General features: G+C 43.9%; 1 protein-coding gene across 1 annotated transcript in view; it reads left to right on the top strand.

Annotated features, from left to right (window-relative positions):
- Window positions 1–19,483, top strand: part of MS3_00011179 (uncharacterized protein) — a gene marked incomplete at both ends in the record, with an annotated part of 136,527 nt that overhangs the window by 27,406 nt on the left and 89,638 nt on the right. Inside the window, 12 exons of the mRNA XM_051219584.1 lie at window positions 2,621–2,758; window positions 3,689–3,826; window positions 5,823–5,960; window positions 6,885–7,022; window positions 7,950–8,087; window positions 9,017–9,154; window positions 10,085–10,222; window positions 11,152–11,289; window positions 12,208–12,345; window positions 16,415–16,552; window positions 17,458–17,595; window positions 18,519–18,656. Of these exons, the coding sequence (XP_051064365.1) occupies window positions 2,621–2,758; window positions 3,689–3,826; window positions 5,823–5,960; window positions 6,885–7,022; window positions 7,950–8,087; window positions 9,017–9,154; window positions 10,085–10,222; window positions 11,152–11,289; window positions 12,208–12,345; window positions 16,415–16,552; window positions 17,458–17,595; window positions 18,519–18,656 (1,656 nt within the window). The remainder of the gene's footprint in view (window positions 1–2,620; window positions 2,759–3,688; window positions 3,827–5,822; window positions 5,961–6,884; window positions 7,023–7,949; window positions 8,088–9,016; window positions 9,155–10,084; window positions 10,223–11,151; window positions 11,290–12,207; window positions 12,346–16,414; window positions 16,553–17,457; window positions 17,596–18,518; window positions 18,657–19,483) is intronic.

Raw genomic sequence — 19,483 nt, 5'->3', positions numbered from 1 at the left:
CATGTTTGCAAAATTCCTTATATAAGATAACCTTCATTATTCCAAGTACATAATAATTGAAGCGTGGGTAAATAAACGAATTTTCTGAAGCATATCAATATTGATTTATTTCAAATGGTAATATGTGTATCAGGAACTATGCTTACACACTGGAACAAATAATATTCCTCATAAATCAATACTTAACAAAAACATTTACTTTTTATTTGGAAGTAGTTAAATGTAATGTTGAATCATGCTTATACACTACTTAAATAGATGTTTATCAAATTCACATTCACCTGATAAATCACATAGAAACCCAACCGCCTTTCCTTCCAACGATGTATTTCATCCGATTGATAAATATTAATCTAATTTGATGACTGCTTTGTTCAACTTTTTCTGACAAGAATTGCTTGAATGTATGGTAGACAGTCGGAATTATTTATGCAATTTTTTTCAATCTCTAATATACCTACTTGCCTTTTTGTGACGATGCATTATTTGAAAGATGTTCTTAAAAAAATCTTCATTTTACACACATGTAGTAATAAAAATAAATATCGACAAAAAAAATAGCCTCTGTCGAAAGAAAATGTACCTAGTAACTGAATACCTCCAGATCTCTGGGCAGGTGTGTTTTATACGATTTTAACATATACACATGCATGCAAATGGTAACATGGTAGAATGATTTTTTTATTACTGTATAAACACCATTTGGTCAATTCCTTAAACAAAATAAGAATATTCTGTGATGTTCTATACCATTGAAATATGTAGAGTTTAAAAGACAATATTGTTTTTAGATGGTGGTTGGAGGTAGTCAACAGGAAACCCTGGACCCGGGTTTCGTGCTACTTGGCACTCGTCAGCAAGGTGTACCTGTAATCTTGAGGGAACTGGTGCTCCCTGGTGGATTCGATCTCGTGTCACCCAGCTTCACAGTCAGAGACGTTACCACTGGCTATCCGAGCCGCGACCGACCTCCTGTAGGACCTAGACTGGTGGCCACATTGCAACATGATCGATAGCATTCGATCTGCACTAATAAGGACTAGACAAGCATGACATTGATCGCCACCCAGTGATCAATCAATTGTGACAATATTGTTTTCCATAATTTTATACAACGGTAATCTTGAAAATTTCATCCATTTAGACAAGAAAGATGAAAGTATTGACATTTTAGCGAAACTATAATTTATGATCGAACTGATCAGGTATAAGATAACAGGTCTCGGATTTTGGCGTGAAATTCACCCATTTCGCTAAATAGAGTTTTAACATTATAGCTGATGTCATTTCGTGATGAAAACCCTAAATATAATTCATTATCCTAATTATAATCCCTCACACTGGTTTATAACCCTCATTTCGTCCTAGTTAATAAGTGGACACTCTCAAGGTCACTATAACGTTGCTCGAAGGTTGTCCATGAATTATACTCTTACCGTACATTCTTTTAAATAAATACGACGTATTAATTCATTCATAAACTGTTTACTGGTTGTAATTCTCTTTACTTTTATTTAAGTAAACAGATTGAAAATGCAGAATTTTTTGATTAGATCGTATAAGGAAATTATTACATGTTATTAACTAATACAAACTATCTCAAATAAATGAAATATAATTGATAATTTGTTAATTAAATAACATGCTGAATTTAGCGATCAATATCAACACTATCTGTAAATAATATTACAGAATTCATTAAACTTGCATTTTCAACATATATCTGTTCAAATGGTTAAGATCATGAGTCGATTGAGTGTAGACCACCATGGAAAACCTGGAAGCACTGAACGGTTGTTCCGTCCTATTGTAAGACCCCACAGTAGCAGTGAGCTTCACCATCCCGCCTCGGAAGATTCAAACCCAGGACCTATTGGTTTCGATCTTTTCAACTTTTTAAAATTAAACAATTAACTGTGATGTTCTAAAATAACCTCATATCACTCTAAAAGATTCAACTTGTGATTCCTTTATCAACACTGAATAAATATGAATTGAAGTATTTATTGAATTCATTAAAACAATTAAACAGAACGTTGATAGAAGAATCTAAACGGTTGTCCAATTAAAGCTTCATATAATTGCAACCAAAAAAATTTACAATAATAATTACCAAAAACTTGTTTAGCATTTCAATATTGAAGAATTTGCAATTATATATTCCCTAACCAGGCAAACACAACAACACTAATTAATGGCGAATTCATGTTAATAGTTCATTGAAAATAAAAAAGAGTAAAAAAAAATTTTTCTGCAATATTAAAACACAAATCAAAATGGAAGATATCCAAAACAGAAAAATATATTAACAACAAGAATAAAACGCAATATCCAAAAAAATAAGAAAAAGAAACACAAAAAAGAAACACCGAAAAATTTTAATTAAACATCCACAAACAAAAAATTAATCAAATGCAAAAAAACAACATACAAGAAAAAAGCCAGATAAGGTGGGTGAAGAGGAATTCACTAAGGACATGTGATCCAGACAACCAATAAAAAACACTATGAATGTCTCACCAAACATAATGCATAGGTCTCACACACTTGCAATCCAGCACTAATTACTACACACTACACACTCGCGCTTAATCCACTCTGTGGTCTCATTCCATTTCAGGTACCAGGTGGAAGACCAGCACTGACAGAGGTAGTTGGAGCTGAAGGAGATGTGAGTGGAGACGCTTCGACAGGCACCCATTCTGTCAGTCACATGGATCGTGTCGATTCCGGAGAGGAGAATGTTCTCGGAACACAGGTAATCTCATTCAAACACTTGTTTCCTTGATTGCAGTGTTGTGGAATGTCGATAAATTTTTCGATCCGTGATGTGTCTGTGTCTGTGTTTGTGTTTGTGTTTGTGTTTGTGTTTGTGTCTGTGACTCTCTCTCACTCTCTGTGTAACTGTGTGTGAGAGTTGTCCCGTGAGTACCTGTACCGTGGGTCTCCTATCAGATCACTTGAATTTGGAGTCAAGAATCCATTGTGTATGTGATGAGGTCGAAACGTCTCACGTCGACACCGTGACCGTGATCGTAGCCACCCTGGTTGTGTGTGTATGTGTTTGTCAGTATTTGTGAATCTGTCTGATGTGTGCTGAGCAACATTGGTTCGACGAAGCATTGTCGACCATCCGTTGAATTCACGTGGCATTGTCCAACCCATCCAATGTGTGTTCGCCTATTCATAAGCATGCATAGATTGCCAGGTGGTGTGCGTGACTGATATGTGATGTTTGATTTCGTCGTTCAGTATTGATGATTCTCATTGGAGTCGGCAATCTGGCATATGAGTGGTGAATGAAAGGGCGACTGTCAATATAAGCATTTGTGATGAAATGACTGAGTTGAGTTTGGTTGTGTGAAGTAGAGTGTGAGTAAGTGAGTGTGTCTCAGTGTAGGCGAACAAGGAACAGAGATGCTATTCGACAGGCACATGGATTCTTCAGAGAATGTGTGGAGTGGATTGGGGTGAAGGGGAGGCAGATGATTGGCTGGACGAGAACATGACAGGTGAGCAGTGTGCCGAGTAATTCACTTCGGACATGTGATCCAGACAACCAATAAAAAAACACTATGAATGTCTCACCAAACATAATGCATAGGTCTCACACACTTGCAATCCAGCACTAATTACTACACACTACACACTCGCGCTTAATCCACTCTGTGGTCTCATTCCATTTCAGGTACCAGGTGGAAGACCAGCACTGACAGAGATAGTTGGAGCTGAAGGAGATGTGAGTGGAGACGCTTCGACAGGCACCCATTCTGTCAGTCACATGGATCGTGTCGATTCCGGAGAGGAGAATGTTCTCGGAACACAGGTAATCTCATTCAAACACTTGTTTCCTTGATTGCAGTGTTGTGGAATGTCGATAAATTTTTCGATCCGTGATGTGTCTGTGTCTGTGTTTGTGTTTGTGTTTGTGTTTGTGTTTGTGTCTGTGACTCTCTCTCACTCTCTGTGTAACTGTGTGTGAGAGTTGTCCCGTGAGTACCTGTACCGTGGGTCTCCTATCAGATCACTTGAATTTGGAGTCAAGAATCCATTGTGTATGTGATGAGGTCGAAACGTCTCACGTCGACACCGTGACCGTGATCGTAGCCACCCTGGTTGTGTGTGTATGTGTTTTTCAGTATTTGTGAATCTGTCTGATGTGTGCTGAGCAACATTGGTTCGACGAAGCATTGTCGACCATCCGTTGAATTCACGTGGCATTGTCCAACCCATCCAATGTGTGTTCGCCTATTCATAAGCATGCATAGATTGCCAGGTGGTGTGCGTGACTGATATGTGATGTTTGATTTCGTCGTTCAGTATTGATGATTCTCATTGAAGTCGGCAATCTGGCATATGAGTGGTGAATGAAAGGGCGACTGTCAATATAAGCATTTGTGATGAAATGACTGAGTTGAGTTTGGTTGTGTGAAGTAGAGTGTGAGTAAGTGAGTGTGTCTCAGTGTAGGCGAACAAGGAACAGAGATGCTATTCGACAGGCACATGGATTCTTCAGAGAATGTGTGGAGTGGATTGGGGTGAAGGGGAGGCAGATGATTGGCTGGACGAGAACATGACAGGTGAGCAGTGTGCCGAGTAATTCACTTCGGACATGTGATCCAGACAACCAATAAAAAACACTATGAATGTCTCACCAAACATAATGCATAGGTCTCACACACTTGCAATCCAGCACTAATTACTACACACTACACACTCGCGCTTAATCCACTCTGTGGTCGCATTCCATTTCAGGTACCAGGTGGAAGACCAGCACTGACAGAGGTAGTTGGAGCTGAAGGAGATGTGAGTGGAGACGCTTCGACAGGCACCCATTCTGTCAGTCACATGGATCGTGTCGATTCCGGAGAGGAGAATGTTCTCGGAACACAGGTAATCTCATTCAAACACTTGTTTCCTTGATTGCAGTGTTGTGGAATGTCGATAAATTTTTCGATCCGTGATGTGTCTGTGTCTGTGTTTGTGTTTGTGTTTGTGTTTGTGTTTGTGTCTGTGACTCTCTCTCACTCTCTGTGTAACTGTGTGTGAGAGTTGTCCCGTGAGTACCTGTACCGTGGGTCTCCTATCAGATCACTTGAATTTGGAGTCAAGAATCCATTGTGTATGTGATGAGGTCGAAACGTCTCACGTCGACACCGTGACCGTGATCGTAGCCACCCTGGTTGTGTGTGTATGTGTTTTTCAGTATTTGTGAATCTGTCTGATGTGTGCTGAACAACATTGGTTCGACGAAGCATTGTCGACCATCCGTTGAATTCACGTGGCATTGTCCAACCCATCCAATGTGTGTTCGCCTATTCATAAGCATGCATAGATTGCCAGGTGGTGTGCGTGACTGATATGTGATGTTTGATTTCGTCGTTCAGTATTGATGATTCTCATTGGAGTCGGCAATCTGGCATATGAGTGGTGAATGAAAGGGCGACTGTCAATATAAGCATTTGTGATGAAATGACTGAGTTGAGTTTGGTTGTGTGAAGTAGAGTGTGAGTAAGTGAGTGTGTCTCAGTGTAGGCGAACAAGGAACAGAGATGCTATTCGACAGGCACATGGATTCTTCAGAGAATGTGTGGAGTGGATTGGGGTGAAGGGGAGGCAGATGATTAGCTGGACGAGAACATGACAGGTGAGCAGTGTGCCGAGTAATTCACTTCGGACATGTGATCCAGACAACCAATAAAAAACACTATGAATGTCTCACCAAACATAATGCATAGGTCTCACACACTTGCAATCCAGCACTAATTACTACACACTACACACTCGCGCTTAATCCACTCTGTGGTCTCATTCCATTTCAGGTACCAGGTGGAAGACCAGCACTGACAGAGATAGTTGGAGCTGAAGGAGATGTGAGTGGAGACGCTTCGACAGGCACCCATTCTGTCAGTCACATGGATCGTGTCGATTCCGGAGAGGAGAATGTTCTCGGAACACAGGTAATCTCATTCAAACACTTGTTTCCTTGATTGCAGTGTTGTGGAATGTCGATAAATTTTTCGATCCGTGATGTGTCTGTGTCTGTGTTTGTGTTTGTGTTTGTGTTTGTGTCTGTGACTCTCTCTCACTCTCTGTGTAACTGTGTGTGAGAGTTGTCCCGTGAGTACCTGTACCGTGGGTCTCCTATCAGATCACTTGAATTTGGAGTCAAGAATCCATTGTGTATGTGATGAGGTCGAAACGTCTCACGTCGACACCGTGACCGTGATCGTAGCCACCCTGGTTGTGTGTGTATGTGTTTTTCAGTATTTGTGAATCTGTCTGATGTGTGCTGAGCAACATTGGTTCGACGAAGCATTGTCGACCATCCGTTGAATTCACGTGGCATTGTCCAACCCATCCAATGTGTGTTCGCCTATTCATAAGCATGCATAGATTGCCAGGTGGTGTGCGTGACTGATATGTGATGTTTGATTTCGTCGTTCAGTATTGATGATTCTCATTGGAGTCGGCAATCTGGCATATGAGTGGTGAATGAAAGGGCGACTGTCAATATAAGCATTTGTGATGAAATGACTGAGTTGAGTTTGGTTGTGTGAAGTAGAGTGTGAGTAAGTGAGTGTGTCTCAGTGTAGGCGAACAAGGAACAGAGATGCTATTCGACAGGCACATGGATTCTTCAGAGAATGTGTGGAGTGGATTGGGGTGAAGGGGAGGCAGATGATTAGCTGGACGAGAACATGACAGGTGAGCAGTGTGCCGAGTAATTCACTTCGGACATGTGATCCAGACAACCAATAAAAAAACACTATGAATGTCTCACCAAACATAATGCATAGGTCTCACACACTTGCAATCCAGCACTAATTACTACACACTACACACTCGCGCTTAATCCACTCTGTGGTCTCATTCCATTTCAGGTACCAGGTGGAAGACCAGCACTGACAGAGATAGTTGGAGCTGAAGGAGATGTGAGTGGAGACGCTTCGACAGGCACCCATTCTGTCAGTCACATGGATCGTGTCGATTCCGGAGAGGAGAATGTTCTCGGAACACAGGTAATCTCATTCAAACACTTGTTTCCTTGATTGCAGTGTTGTGGAATGTCGATAAATTTTTCGATCCGTGATGTGTCTGTGTCTGTGTTTGTGTTTGTGTTTGTGTTTGTGTTTGCTGTGACTCTCTCTCACTCTCTGTGTAACTGTGTGTGAGAGTTGTCCCGTGAGTACCTGTACCGTGGGTCTCCTATCAGATCACTTGAATTTGGAGTCAAGAATCCATTGTGTATGTGATGAGGTCGAAACGTCTCACGTCGACACCGTGACCGTGATCGTAGCCACCCTGGTTGTGTGTGTATGTGTTTTTCAGTATTTGTGAATCTGTCTGATGTGTGCTGAGCAACATTGGTTCGACGAAGCATTGTCGACCATCCGTTGAATTCACGTGGCATTGTCCAACCCATCCAATGTGTGTTCGCCTATTCATAAGCATGCATAGATTGCCAGGTGGTGTGCGTGACTGATATGTGATGTTTGATTTCGTCGTTCAGTATTGATGATTCTCATTGGAGTCGGCAATCTGGCATATGAGTGGTGAATGAAAGGGCGACTGTCAATATAAGCATTTGTGATGAAATGACTGAGTTGAGTTTGGTTGTGTGAAGTAGAGTGTGAGTAAGTGAGTGTGTCTCAGTGTAGGCGAACAAGGAACAGAGATGCTATTCGACAGGCACATGGATTCTTCAGAGAATGTGTGGAGTGGATTGGGGTGAAGGGGAGGCAGATGATTGGCTGGACGAGAACATGACAGGTGAGCAGTGTGCCGAGTAATTCACTTCGGACATGTGATCCAGACAACCAATAAAAAAACACTATGAATGTCTCACCAAACATAATGCATAGGTCTCACACACTTGCAATCCAGCACTAATTACTACACACTACACACTCGCGCTTAATCCACTCTGTGGTCTCATTCCATTTCAGGTACCAGGTGGAAGACCAGCACTGACAGAGATAGTTGGAGCTGAAGGAGATGTGAGTGGAGACGCTTCGACAGGCACCCATTCTGTCAGTCACATGGATCGTGTCGATTCCGGAGAGGAGAATGTTCTCGGAACACAGGTAATCTCATTCAAACACTTGTTTCCTTGATTGCAGTGTTGTGGAATGTCGATAAATTTTTCGATCCGTGATGTGTCTGTGTCTGTGTTTGTGTTTGTGTTTGTGTTTGTGTTTGTGTCTGTGACTCTCTCTCACTCTCTGTGTAACTGTGTGTGAGAGTTGTCCCGTGAGTACCTGTACCGTGGGTCTCCTATCAGATCACTTGAATTTGGAGTCAAGAATCCATTGTGTATGTGATGAGGTCGAAACGTCTCACGTCGACACCGTGACCGTGATCGTAGCCACCCTGGTTGTGTGTGTATGTGTTTGTCAGTATTTGTGAATCTGTCTGATGTGTGCTGAGCAACATTGGTTCGACGAAGCATTGTCGACCATCCGTTGAATTCACGTGGCATTGTCCAACCCATCCAATGTGTGTTCGCCTATTCATAAGCATGCATAGATTGCCAGGTGGTGTGCGTGACTGATATGTGATGTTTGATTTCGTCGTTCAGTATTGATGATTCTCATTGGAGTCGGCAATCTGGCATATGAGTGGTGAATGAAAGGGCGACTGTCAATATAAGCATTTGTGATGAAATGACTGAGTTGAGTTTGGTTGTGTGAAGTAGAGTGTGAGTAAGTGAGTGTGTCTCAGTGTAGGCGAACAAGGAACAGAGATGCTATTCGACAGGCACATGGATTCTTCAGAGAATGTGTGGAGTGGATTGGGGTGAAGGGGAGGCAGATGATTGGCTGGACGAGAACATGACAGGTGAGCAGTGTGCCGAGTAATTCACTTCGGACATGTGATCCAGACAACCAATAAAAAACACTATGAATGTCTCACCAAACATAATGCATAGGTCTCACACACTTGCAATCCAGCACTAATTACTGCACACTACACACTCGCGCTTAATCCACTCTGTGGTCTCATTCCATTTCAGGTACCAGGTGGAAGACCAGCACTGACAGAGGTAGTTGGAGCTGAAGGAGATGTGAGTGGAGACGCTTCGATAGGCACCCATTCTGTCAGTCACATGGATCGTGTCGATTCCGGAGAGGAGAATGTTCTCGGAACACAGGTAATCTCATTCAAACACTTGTTTCCTTGATTGCAGTGTTGTGGAATGTCGATAAATTTTTCGATCCGTGATGTGTCTGTGTCTGTGTTTGTGTTTGTGTTTGTGTTTGTGTTTGTGTCTGTGACTCTCTCTCACTCTCTGTGTAACTGTGTGTGAGAGTTGTCCCGTGAGTACCTGTACCGTGGGTCTCCTATCAGATCACTTGAATTTGGAGTCAAGAATCCATTATGTATGTGATGAGGTCGAAACGTCTCACGTCGACACCGTGACCGTGATCGTAGCCACCCTGGTTGTGTGTGTATGTGTTTGTCAGTATTTGTGAATCTGTCTGATGTGTGCTGAGCAACATTGGTTCGACGAAGCATTGTCGACCATCCGTTGAATTCACGTGGCATTGTCCAACCCATCCAATGTGTGTTCGCCTATTCATAAGCATGCATAGATTGCCAGGTGGTGTGCGTGACTGATATGTGATGTTTGATTTCGTCGTTCAGTATTGATGATTCTCATTGGAGTCGGCAATCTGGCATATGAGTGGTGAATGAAAGGGCGACTGTCAATATAAGCATTTGTGATGAAATGACTGAGTTGAGTTTGGTTGTGTGAAGTAGAGTGTGAGTAAGTGAGTGTGTCTCAGTGTAGGCGAACAAGGAACAGAGATGCTATTCGACAGGCACATGGATTCTTCAGAGAATGTGTGGAGTGGATTGGGGTGAAGGGGAGGCAGATGATTGGCTGGACGAGAACATGACAGGTGAGCAGTGTGCCGAGTAATTCACTTCGGACATGTGATCCAGACAACCAATAAAAAAACACTATGAATGTCTCACCAAACATAATGCATAGGTCTCACACACTTGCAATCCAGCACTAATTACTACACACTACACACTCGCGCTTAATCCACTCTGTGGTCTCATTCCATTTCAGGTACCAGGTGGAAGACCAGCACTGACAGAGATAGTTGGAGCTGAAGGAGATGTGAGTGGAGACGCTTCGACAGGCACCCATTCTGTCAGTCACATGGATCGTGTCGATTCCGGAGAGATGAATGTTCTCGGAACACAGGTAATCTCATTCAAACACTTGTTTCCTTGATTGCAGTGTTGTGGAATGTCGATAAATTTTTCGATCCGTGATGTGTCTGTGTCTGTGTTTGTGTTTGTGTTTGTGTTTGTGTTTGTGTCTGTGACTCTCTCTCACTCTCTGTGTAACTGTGTGTGAGAGTTGTCCCGTGAGTACCTGTACCGTGGGTCTCCTATCAGATCACTTGAATTTGGAGTCAAGAATCCATTGTGTATGTGATGAGGTCGAAACGTCTCACGTCGACACCGTGACCGTGATCGTAGCCACCCTGGTTGTGTGTGTATGTGTTTGTCAGTATTTGTGAATCTGTCTGATGTGTGCTGAGCAACATTGGTTCGACGAAGCATTGTCGACCATCCGTTGAATTCACGTGGCATTGTCCAACCCATCCAATGTGTGTTCGCCTATTCATAAGCATGCATAGATTGCCAGGTGGTGTGCGTGACTGATATGTGATGTTTGATTTCGTCGTTCAGTATTGATGATTCTCATTGGAGTCGGCAATCTGGCATATGAGTGGTGAATGAAAGGGCGACTGTCAATATAAGCATTTGTGATGAAATGACTGAGTTGAGTTTGGTTGTGTGAAGTAGAGTGTGAGTAAGTGAGTGTGTCTCAGTGTAGGCGAACAAGGAACAGAGATGCTATTCGACAGGCACATGGATTCTTCAGAGAATGTGTGGAGTGGATTGGGGTGAAGGGGAGGCAGATGATTGGCTGGACGAGAACATGACAGGTGAGCAGTGTGCCGAGTAATTCACTTCGGACATGTGATCCAGACAACCAATAAAAAACACTATGAATGTCTCACCAAACATAATGCATAGGTCTCACACACTTGCAATCCAGCACTAATTACTGCACACTACACACTCGCGCTTAATCCACTCTGTGGTCTCATTCCATTTCAGGTACCAGGTGGAAGACCAGCACTGACAGAGATAGTTGGAGCTGAAGGAGATGTGAGTGGAGACGCTTCGACAGGCACCCATTCTGTCAGTCACATGGATCGTGTCGATTCCGGAGAGGAGAATGTTCTCGGAACACAGGTAATCTCATTCAAACACTTGTTTCCTTGATTGCAGTGTTGTGGAATGTCGATAAATTTTTCGATCCGTGATGTGTCTGTGTCTGTGTTTGTGTTTGTGTTTGTGTCTGTGACTCTCTCTCACTCTCTGTGTAACTGTGTGTGAGAGTTGTCCCGTGAGTACCTGTACCGTGGGTCTCCTATCAGATCACTTGAATTTGGAGTCAAGAATCCATTGTGTATGTGATGAGGTCGAAACGTCTCACGTCGACACCGTGACCGTGATCGTAGCCACCCTGGTTGTGTGTGTATGTGTTTTTCAGTATTTGTGAATCTGTCTGATGTGTGCTGAGCAACATTGGTTCGACGAAGCATTGTCGACCATCCGTTGAATTCACGTGGCATTGTCCAACCCATCCAATGTGTGTTCGCCTATTCATAAGCATGCATAGATTGCCAGGTGGTGTGCGTGACTGATATGTGATGTTTGATTTCGTCGTTCAGTATTGATGATTCTCATTGGAGTCGGCAATCTGGCATATGAGTGGTGAATGAAAGGGCGACTGTCAATATAAGCATTTGTGATGAAATGACTGAGTTGAGTTTGGTTGTGTGAAGTAGAGTGTGAGTAAGTGAGTGTGTCTCAGTGTAGGCGAACAAGGAACAGAGATGCTATTCGACAGGCACATGGATTCTTCAGAGAATGTGTGGAGTGGATTGGGGTGAAGGGGAGGCAGATGATTGGCTGGACGAGAACATGACAGGTGAGCAGTGTGCCGAGTAATTCACTTCGGACATGTGATCCAGACAACCAATAAAAAAACACTATGAATGTCTCACCAAACATAATGCATAGGTCTCACACACTTGCAATCCAGCACTAATTACTACACACTACACACTCGCGCTTAATCCACTCTGTGGCCTCATTCCATTTCAGGTACCAGGTGGAAGACCAGCACTGACAGAGATAGTTGGAGCTGAAGAAGATGTGAGTGGAGACGCTTCGACAGGCACCCATTCTGTCAGTCACATGGATCGTGTCGATTCCGGAGGGGAGAATGTTCTCGGAACACAGGTAATCTCATTCAAACACTTGTTTCCTTGATTGCAGTGTTGTGGAATGTCGATAAATTTTTCGATCCGTGATGTGTCTGTGTCTGTGTTTGTGTTTGTGTTTGTGTCTGTGACTCTCTCTCACTCTCTGTGTAACTGTGTGTGAGAGTTGTCCCGTGAGTACCTGTACCGTGGGTCTCCTATCAGATCACTTGAATTTGGAGTCAAGAATCCATTGTGTATGTGATGAGGTCGAAACGTCTCACGTCGACACCGTGACCGTGATCGTAGCCACCCTGGTTGTGTGTGTATGTGTTTGTCAGTATTTGTGAATCTGTCTGATGTGTGCTGAACAACATTGGTTCGACGAAGCATTGTCGACCATCCGTTGAATTCACGTGGCATTGTCCAACCCATCCAATGTGTGTTCGCCTATTCATAAGCATGCATAGATTGCCAGGTGGTGTGCGTGACTGATATGTGATGTTTGATTTCGTCGTTCAGTATTGATGATTCTCATTGGAGTCGGCAATCTGGCATATGAGTGGTGAATGAAAGGGCGACTGTCAATATAAGCATTTGTGATGAAATGACTGAGTTGAGTTTGGTTGTGTGAAGTAGAGTGTGAGTAAGTGAGTGTGTCTCAGTGTAGGCGAACAAGGAACAGAGATGCTATTCGACAGGCACATGGATTCTTCAGAGAATGTGTGGAGTGGATTGGGGTGAAGGGGAGGCAGATGATTGGCTGGACGAGAACATGACAGGTGAGCAGTGTGCCGAGTAATTCACTTCGGACATGTGATCCAGACAACCAATAAAAAACACTATGAATGTCTCACCAAACATAATGCATAGGTCTCACACACTTGCAATCCAGCACTAATTACTACACACTACACACTCGCGCTTAATCCACTCTGTGGTCGCATTCCATTTCAGGTACCAGGTGGAAGACCAGCACTGACAGAGATAGTTGGAGCTGAAGGAGATGTGAGTGGAGACGCTTCGACAGGCACCCATTCTGTCAGTCACATGGATCGTGTCGATTCCGGAGAGAGAATGTTCTCGGAACACAGGTAATCTCATTCAAACACTTGTTTCCTTGATTGCAGTGTTGTGGAATGTCGATAAATTTTTCGATCCGTGATGTGTCTGTGTCTGTGTTTGTGTTTGTGTTTGTGTCTGTGACTCTCTCTCACTCTCTGTGTAACTGTGTGTGAGAGTTGTCCCGTGAGTACCTGTACCGTGGGTCTCCTATCAGATCACTTGAATTTGGAGTCAAGAATCCATTGTGTATGTGATGAGGTCGAAACGTCTCACGTCGACACCGTGACCGTGATCGTAGCCACCCTGGTTGTGTGTGTATGTGTTTGTCAGTATTTGTGAATCTGTCTGATGTGTGCTGAGCAACATTGGTTCGACGAAGCATTGTCGACCATCCGTTGAATTCACGTGGCATTGTCCAACCCATCCAATGTGTGTTCGCCTATTCATAAGCATGCATAGATTGCCAGGTGGTGTGCGTGACTGATATGTGATGTTTGATTTCGTCGTTCAGTATTGATGATTCTCATTGGAGTCGGCAATCTGGCATATGAGTGGTGAATGAAAGGGCGACTGTCAATATAAGCATTTGTGATGAAATGACTGAGTTGAGTTTGGTTGTGTGAAGTAGAGTGTGAGTAAGTGAGTGTGTCTCAGTGTAGGCGAACAAGGAACAGAGATGCTATTCGACAGGCACATGGATTCTTCAGAGAATGTGTGGAGTGGATTGGGGTGAAGGGGAGGCAGATGATTGGCTGGACGAGAACATGACAGGTGAGCAGTGTGCCGAGTAATTCACTTCGGACATGTGATCCAGACAACCAATAAAAAACACTATGAATGTCTCACCAAACATAATGCATAGGTCTCACACACTTGCAATCCAGCACTAATTACTGCACACTACACACTCGCGCTTAATCCACTCTGTGGTCTCATTCCATTTCAGGTACCAGGTGGAAGACCAGCACTGACAGAGATAGTTGGAGCTGAAGGAGATGTGAGTGGAGACGCTTCGACAGGCACCCATTCTGTCAGTCACATGGATCGTGTCGATTCCGGAGAGGAGAATGTTCTCGGAACACAGGAAATCTCATTCAAACACTTGTTTCCTTGATTGCAGTGTTGTGGAATGTCGATAAATTTTTCGATCCGTGATGTGTCTGTGTCTGTGTTTGTGTTTGTGTTTGTGTCTGTGACTCTCTCTCACTCTCTGTGTAACTGTGTGTGAGAGTTGTCCCGTGAGTACCTGTACCGTGGGTCTCCTATCAGATCACTTGAATTTGGAGTCAAGAATCCATTGTGTATGTGATGAGGTCGAAACGTCTCACGTCGACACCGTGACCGTGATCGTAGCCACCCTGGTTGTGTGTGTATGTGTTTTTCAGTATTTGTGAATCTGTCTGATGTGTGCTGAGCAACATTGGTTCGACGAAGCATTGTCGACCATCCGTTGAATTCACGTGGCATTGTCCAACCCATCCAATGTGTGTTCGCCTATTCATAAGCATGCATAGATTGCCAGGTGGTGTGCGTGACTGATATGTGATGTTTGATTTCGTCGTTCAGTATTGATGATTCTCATTGGAGTCGGCAATCTGGCATATGAGTGGTGAATGAAAGGGCGACTGTCAATATAAGCATTTGTGATGAAATGACTGAGTTGAGTTTGGTTGTGTGAAGTAGAGTGTGAGTAAGTGAGTGTGTCTCAGTGTAGGCGAACAAGGAACAGAGATGCTATTCGACAGGCACATGGATTCTTCAGAGAATGTGTGGAGTGGATTGGGGTGAAGGGGAGGCAGATGATTGGCTGGACGAGAACATGACAGGTGAGCAGTGTGCCGAGTAATTCACTTCGGACATGTGATCCAGACAACCAATAAAAAACACTATGAATGTCTCACCAAACATAATGCATAGGTCTCACACACTTGCAATCCAGCACTAATTACTACACACTACACACTCGCGCTTAATCCACTCTGTGGTCTCATTCCATTTCAGGTACCAGGTGGAAGACCAGCACTGACAGAGATAGTTGGAGCTGAAGGAGATGTGAGTGGAGACGCTTCGACAGGCACCCATTCTGTCAGTCACATGGATCGTGTCGATTCCGGAGGGAGAATGTTCTCGGAACACAGGTAATCTCATTCAAACACTTGTTTCCTTGATTGCAGTGTTGTGGAATGTCGATAAATTTTTCGATCCGTGATGTGTCTGTGTCTGTGTTTGTGTCTGTGACTCTCTCTCACTCTCTGTGTAACTGTGTGTGAGAGTTGTCCCGTGAGTACCTGTACCGTGGGTCTCCTATCAGATCACTTGAATTTGGAGTCAAGAATCCATTGTGTATGTGATGAGGTCGAAACGTCTCACGTCGACACCGTGACCGTGATCGTAGCCACCCTGGTTGTGTGTGTATGTGTTTTTCAGTATTTGTGAATCTGTCTGATGTGTGCTGAGCAACATTGGTTCGACGAAGCATTGTCGACCATCCGTTGAATTCACGTGGCATTGTCCAACCCATCCAATGTGTGTTCGCCTATTCATAAGCATGCATAGATTGCCAGGTGGTGTGCGTGACTGATATGTGATGTTTGATTTCGTCGTTCAGTATTGATGATTCTCATTGAAGTCGGCAATCTGGCATATGAGTGGTGAATGAAAGGGCGACTGTCAATATAAGCATTTGTGATGAAATGACTGAGTTGAGTTTGGTTGTGTGAAGTAGAGTGTGAGTAAGTGAGTGTGTCTCAGTGTAGGCGAACAAGGAACAGAGATGCTATTCGACAGGCACATGGATTCTTCAGAGAATGTGTGGAGTGGATTGGGGTGAAGGGGAGGCAGATGATTGGCTGGACGAGAACATGACAGGTGAGCAGTGTGCCGAGTAATTCACTTCGGACATGTGATCCAGACAACCAATAAAAAAACACTATGAATGTCTCACCAAACATAATGCATAGGTCTCACACACTTGCAATCCAGCACTAATTACTACACACTACACACTCGCGCTTAATCCACTCTGTGGTCTCATTCCATTTCAGGTACCAGGTGGAAGACCAGCACTGACAGAGGTAGTTGGAGCTGAAGGAGATGTGAGTGGAGACGCTTCGACAGGCATCCATTCTGTCAGTCACATGGATCGTGTCGATTCCGGAGGGGAGAATGTTCTCGGAACACAGGTAATCTCATTCAAACACTTGTTTCCTTGATTGCAGTGTTGTGGAATGTCGATAAATTTTTCGATCCGTGATGTGTCTGTGTCTGTGTTTGTGTCTGTGACTCTCTCTCACTCTCTGTGTAACTGTGTGTGAGAGTTGTCCCGTGAGTACCTGTACCGTGGGTCTCCTATCAGATCACTTGAATTTGGAGTCAAGAATCCATTGTGTATGTGATGAGGTCGAAACGTCTCACGTCGACACCGTGACCGTGATCGTAGCCACCCTGGTTGTGTGTGTATGTGTTTTTCAGTATTTGTGAATCTGTCTGATGTGTGCTGAGCAACATTGGTTCGACGAAGCATTGTCGACCATCCGTTGAATTCACGTGGCATTGTCCAACCCATCCAATGTGTGTTCGCCTATTCATAAGCATGCATAGATTGCCAGGTGGTGTGCGTGACTGATATGTGATGTTTGATTTCGTCGTTCAGTATTGATGATTCTCATTGGAGTCGGCAATCTGGCATATGAGTGGTGAATGAAAGGGCGACTGTCAATATAAGCATTTGTGATGAAATGACTGAGTTGAGTTTGGTTGTGTGAAGTAGAGTGTGAGTAAGTGAGTGTGTCTCAGTGTAGGCGAACAAGGAACAGAGATGCTATTCGACAGGCACATGGATTCTTCAGAGAATGTGTGGAGTGGATTGGGGTGAAGGGGAGGCAGATGATTGGCTGGACGAGAACATGACAGGTGAGCAGTGTGCCGAGTAATTCACTTCGGACATGTGATCCAGACAACCAATAAAAAACACTATGAATGTCTCACCAAACATAATGCATAGGTCTCACACACTTGCAATCCAGCACTAATTACTGCACACTACACACTCGCGCTTAATCCACTCTGTGGTCTCATTCCATTTCAGGTACCAGGTGGAAGACCAGCACTGACAGAGATAGTTGGAGCTGAAGGAGATGTGAGTGGAGACGCTTCGACAGGCATCCATTCTGTCAGTCACATGGATCGTGTCGATTCCGGAGGGGAGAATGTTCTCGGAACACAGGTAATCTCATTCAAACACTTGTTTCCTTGATTGCAGTGTTGTGGAATGTCGATAAATTTTTCGATCCGTGATGTGTCTGTGTCTGTGTTTGTGTTTGTGTTTGTGTTTGTGTCTGTGACTCTCTCTCACTCTCTGTGTAACTGTGTGTGAGAGTTGTCCCGTGAGTACCTGTACCGTGGGTCTCCTATCAGATCACTTGAATTTGGAGTCAAGAATCCATTGTGTATGTGATGAGGTCGAAACGTCTCACGTCGACACCGTGACCGTGATCGTAGCCACCCTGGTTGTGTGTGTATGTGTTTTTCAGTATTTGTGAATCTGTCTGATGTGTGCTGAACAACATTGGTTCGACGAAGCATTGTCGACCATCCGTTGAATTCACGTGGCATTGTCCAACCCATCCAATGTGTGTTCGCCTATTCATAAGCATGCATAGATTGCCAGGTGGTGTGCGTGACTGATATGTGATGTTTGATTTCGTCGTTCAGTATTGATGATTCTCATTGGAGTCGGCAATCTGGCATATGAGTGGTGAATGAAAGGGCGACTGTCAATATAAGCATTTGTGATGAAATGACTGAGTTGAGTTTGGTTGTGTGAAGTAGAGTGTGAGTAAGTGAGTGTGTCTCAGTGTAGGCGAACAAGGAACAGAGATGCTATTCGACAGGCACATGGATTCTTCAGAGAATGTGTGGAGTGGATTGGGGTGAAGGGGAGGCAGATGATTGGCTGGACGAGAACATGACAGGTGAGCAGTGTGCCGAGTAATTCACTTCGGACATGTGATCCAGACAACCAATAAAAAACACTATGAATGTCTCACCAAACATAATGCATAGGTCTCACACACTTGCAATCCAGCACTAATTACTGCACACTACACACTCGCGCTTAATCCACTCTGTGGTCTCATTCCATTTCAGGTACCAGGTGGAAGACCAGCACTGACAGAGATAGTTGGAGCTGAAGGAGATGTGAGTGGAGACGCTTCGACAGGCATCCATTCTGTCAGTCACATGGATCGTGTCGATTCCGGAGGGGAGAATGTTCTCGGAACACAGGTAATCTCATTCAAACACTTGTTTCCTTGATTGCAGTGTTGTGGAATGTCGATAAATTTTTCGATCCGTGATGTGTCTGTGTCTGTGTTTGTGTTTGTGTTTGTGTTTGTGTTTGTGTCTGTGACTCTCTCTCACTCTCTGTGTAACTGTGTGTGAGAGTTGTCCCGTGAGTACCTGTACCGTGGGTCTCCTATCAGATCACTTGAATTTGGAGTCAAGAATCCATTGTGTATGTGATGAGGTCGAAACGTCTCACGTCGACACCGTGACCGTGATCGTAGCCACCCTGGTTGTGTGTGTATGTGTTTTTCAGTATTTGTGAATCTGTCTGATGTGTGCTGAGCAACATTGGTTCGACGAAGCATTGTCGACCATCCGTTGAATTCACGTGGCATTGTCCAACCCATCCAATGTGTGTTCGCCTATTCATAAGCATGCATAGATTGCCAGGTGGTGTGCGTGACTGATATGTGATGTTTGATTTCGTCGTTCAGTATTGATGATTCTCATTGGAGTCGGCAATCTGGCATATGAGTGGTGAATGAAAGGGCGACTGTCAATATAAGCATTTGTGATGAAATGACTGAGTTGAGTTTGGTTGTGTGAAGTAGAGTGTGAGTAAGTGAGTGTGTCTCAGTGTAGGCGAACAAGGAACAGAGATGCTATTCGACAGGCACATGGATTCTTCAGAGAATGTGTGGAGTGGATTGGGGTGAAGGGGAGGCAGATGATTGGCTGGACGAGAACATGACAGGTGAGCAGTGTGCCGAGTAATTCACTTCGGACATGTGATCCAGACAACCAATAAAAAAACACTATGAATGTCT

Source organism: Schistosoma haematobium, chromosome 7 (assembly GCF_000699445.3).
Source record: "Schistosoma haematobium chromosome 7, whole genome shotgun sequence".
NCBI lineage: Eukaryota > Metazoa > Platyhelminthes > Trematoda > Strigeidida > Schistosomatidae > Schistosoma > Schistosoma haematobium.
This window is presented reverse-complemented; position numbering and strand designations above follow the sequence as displayed.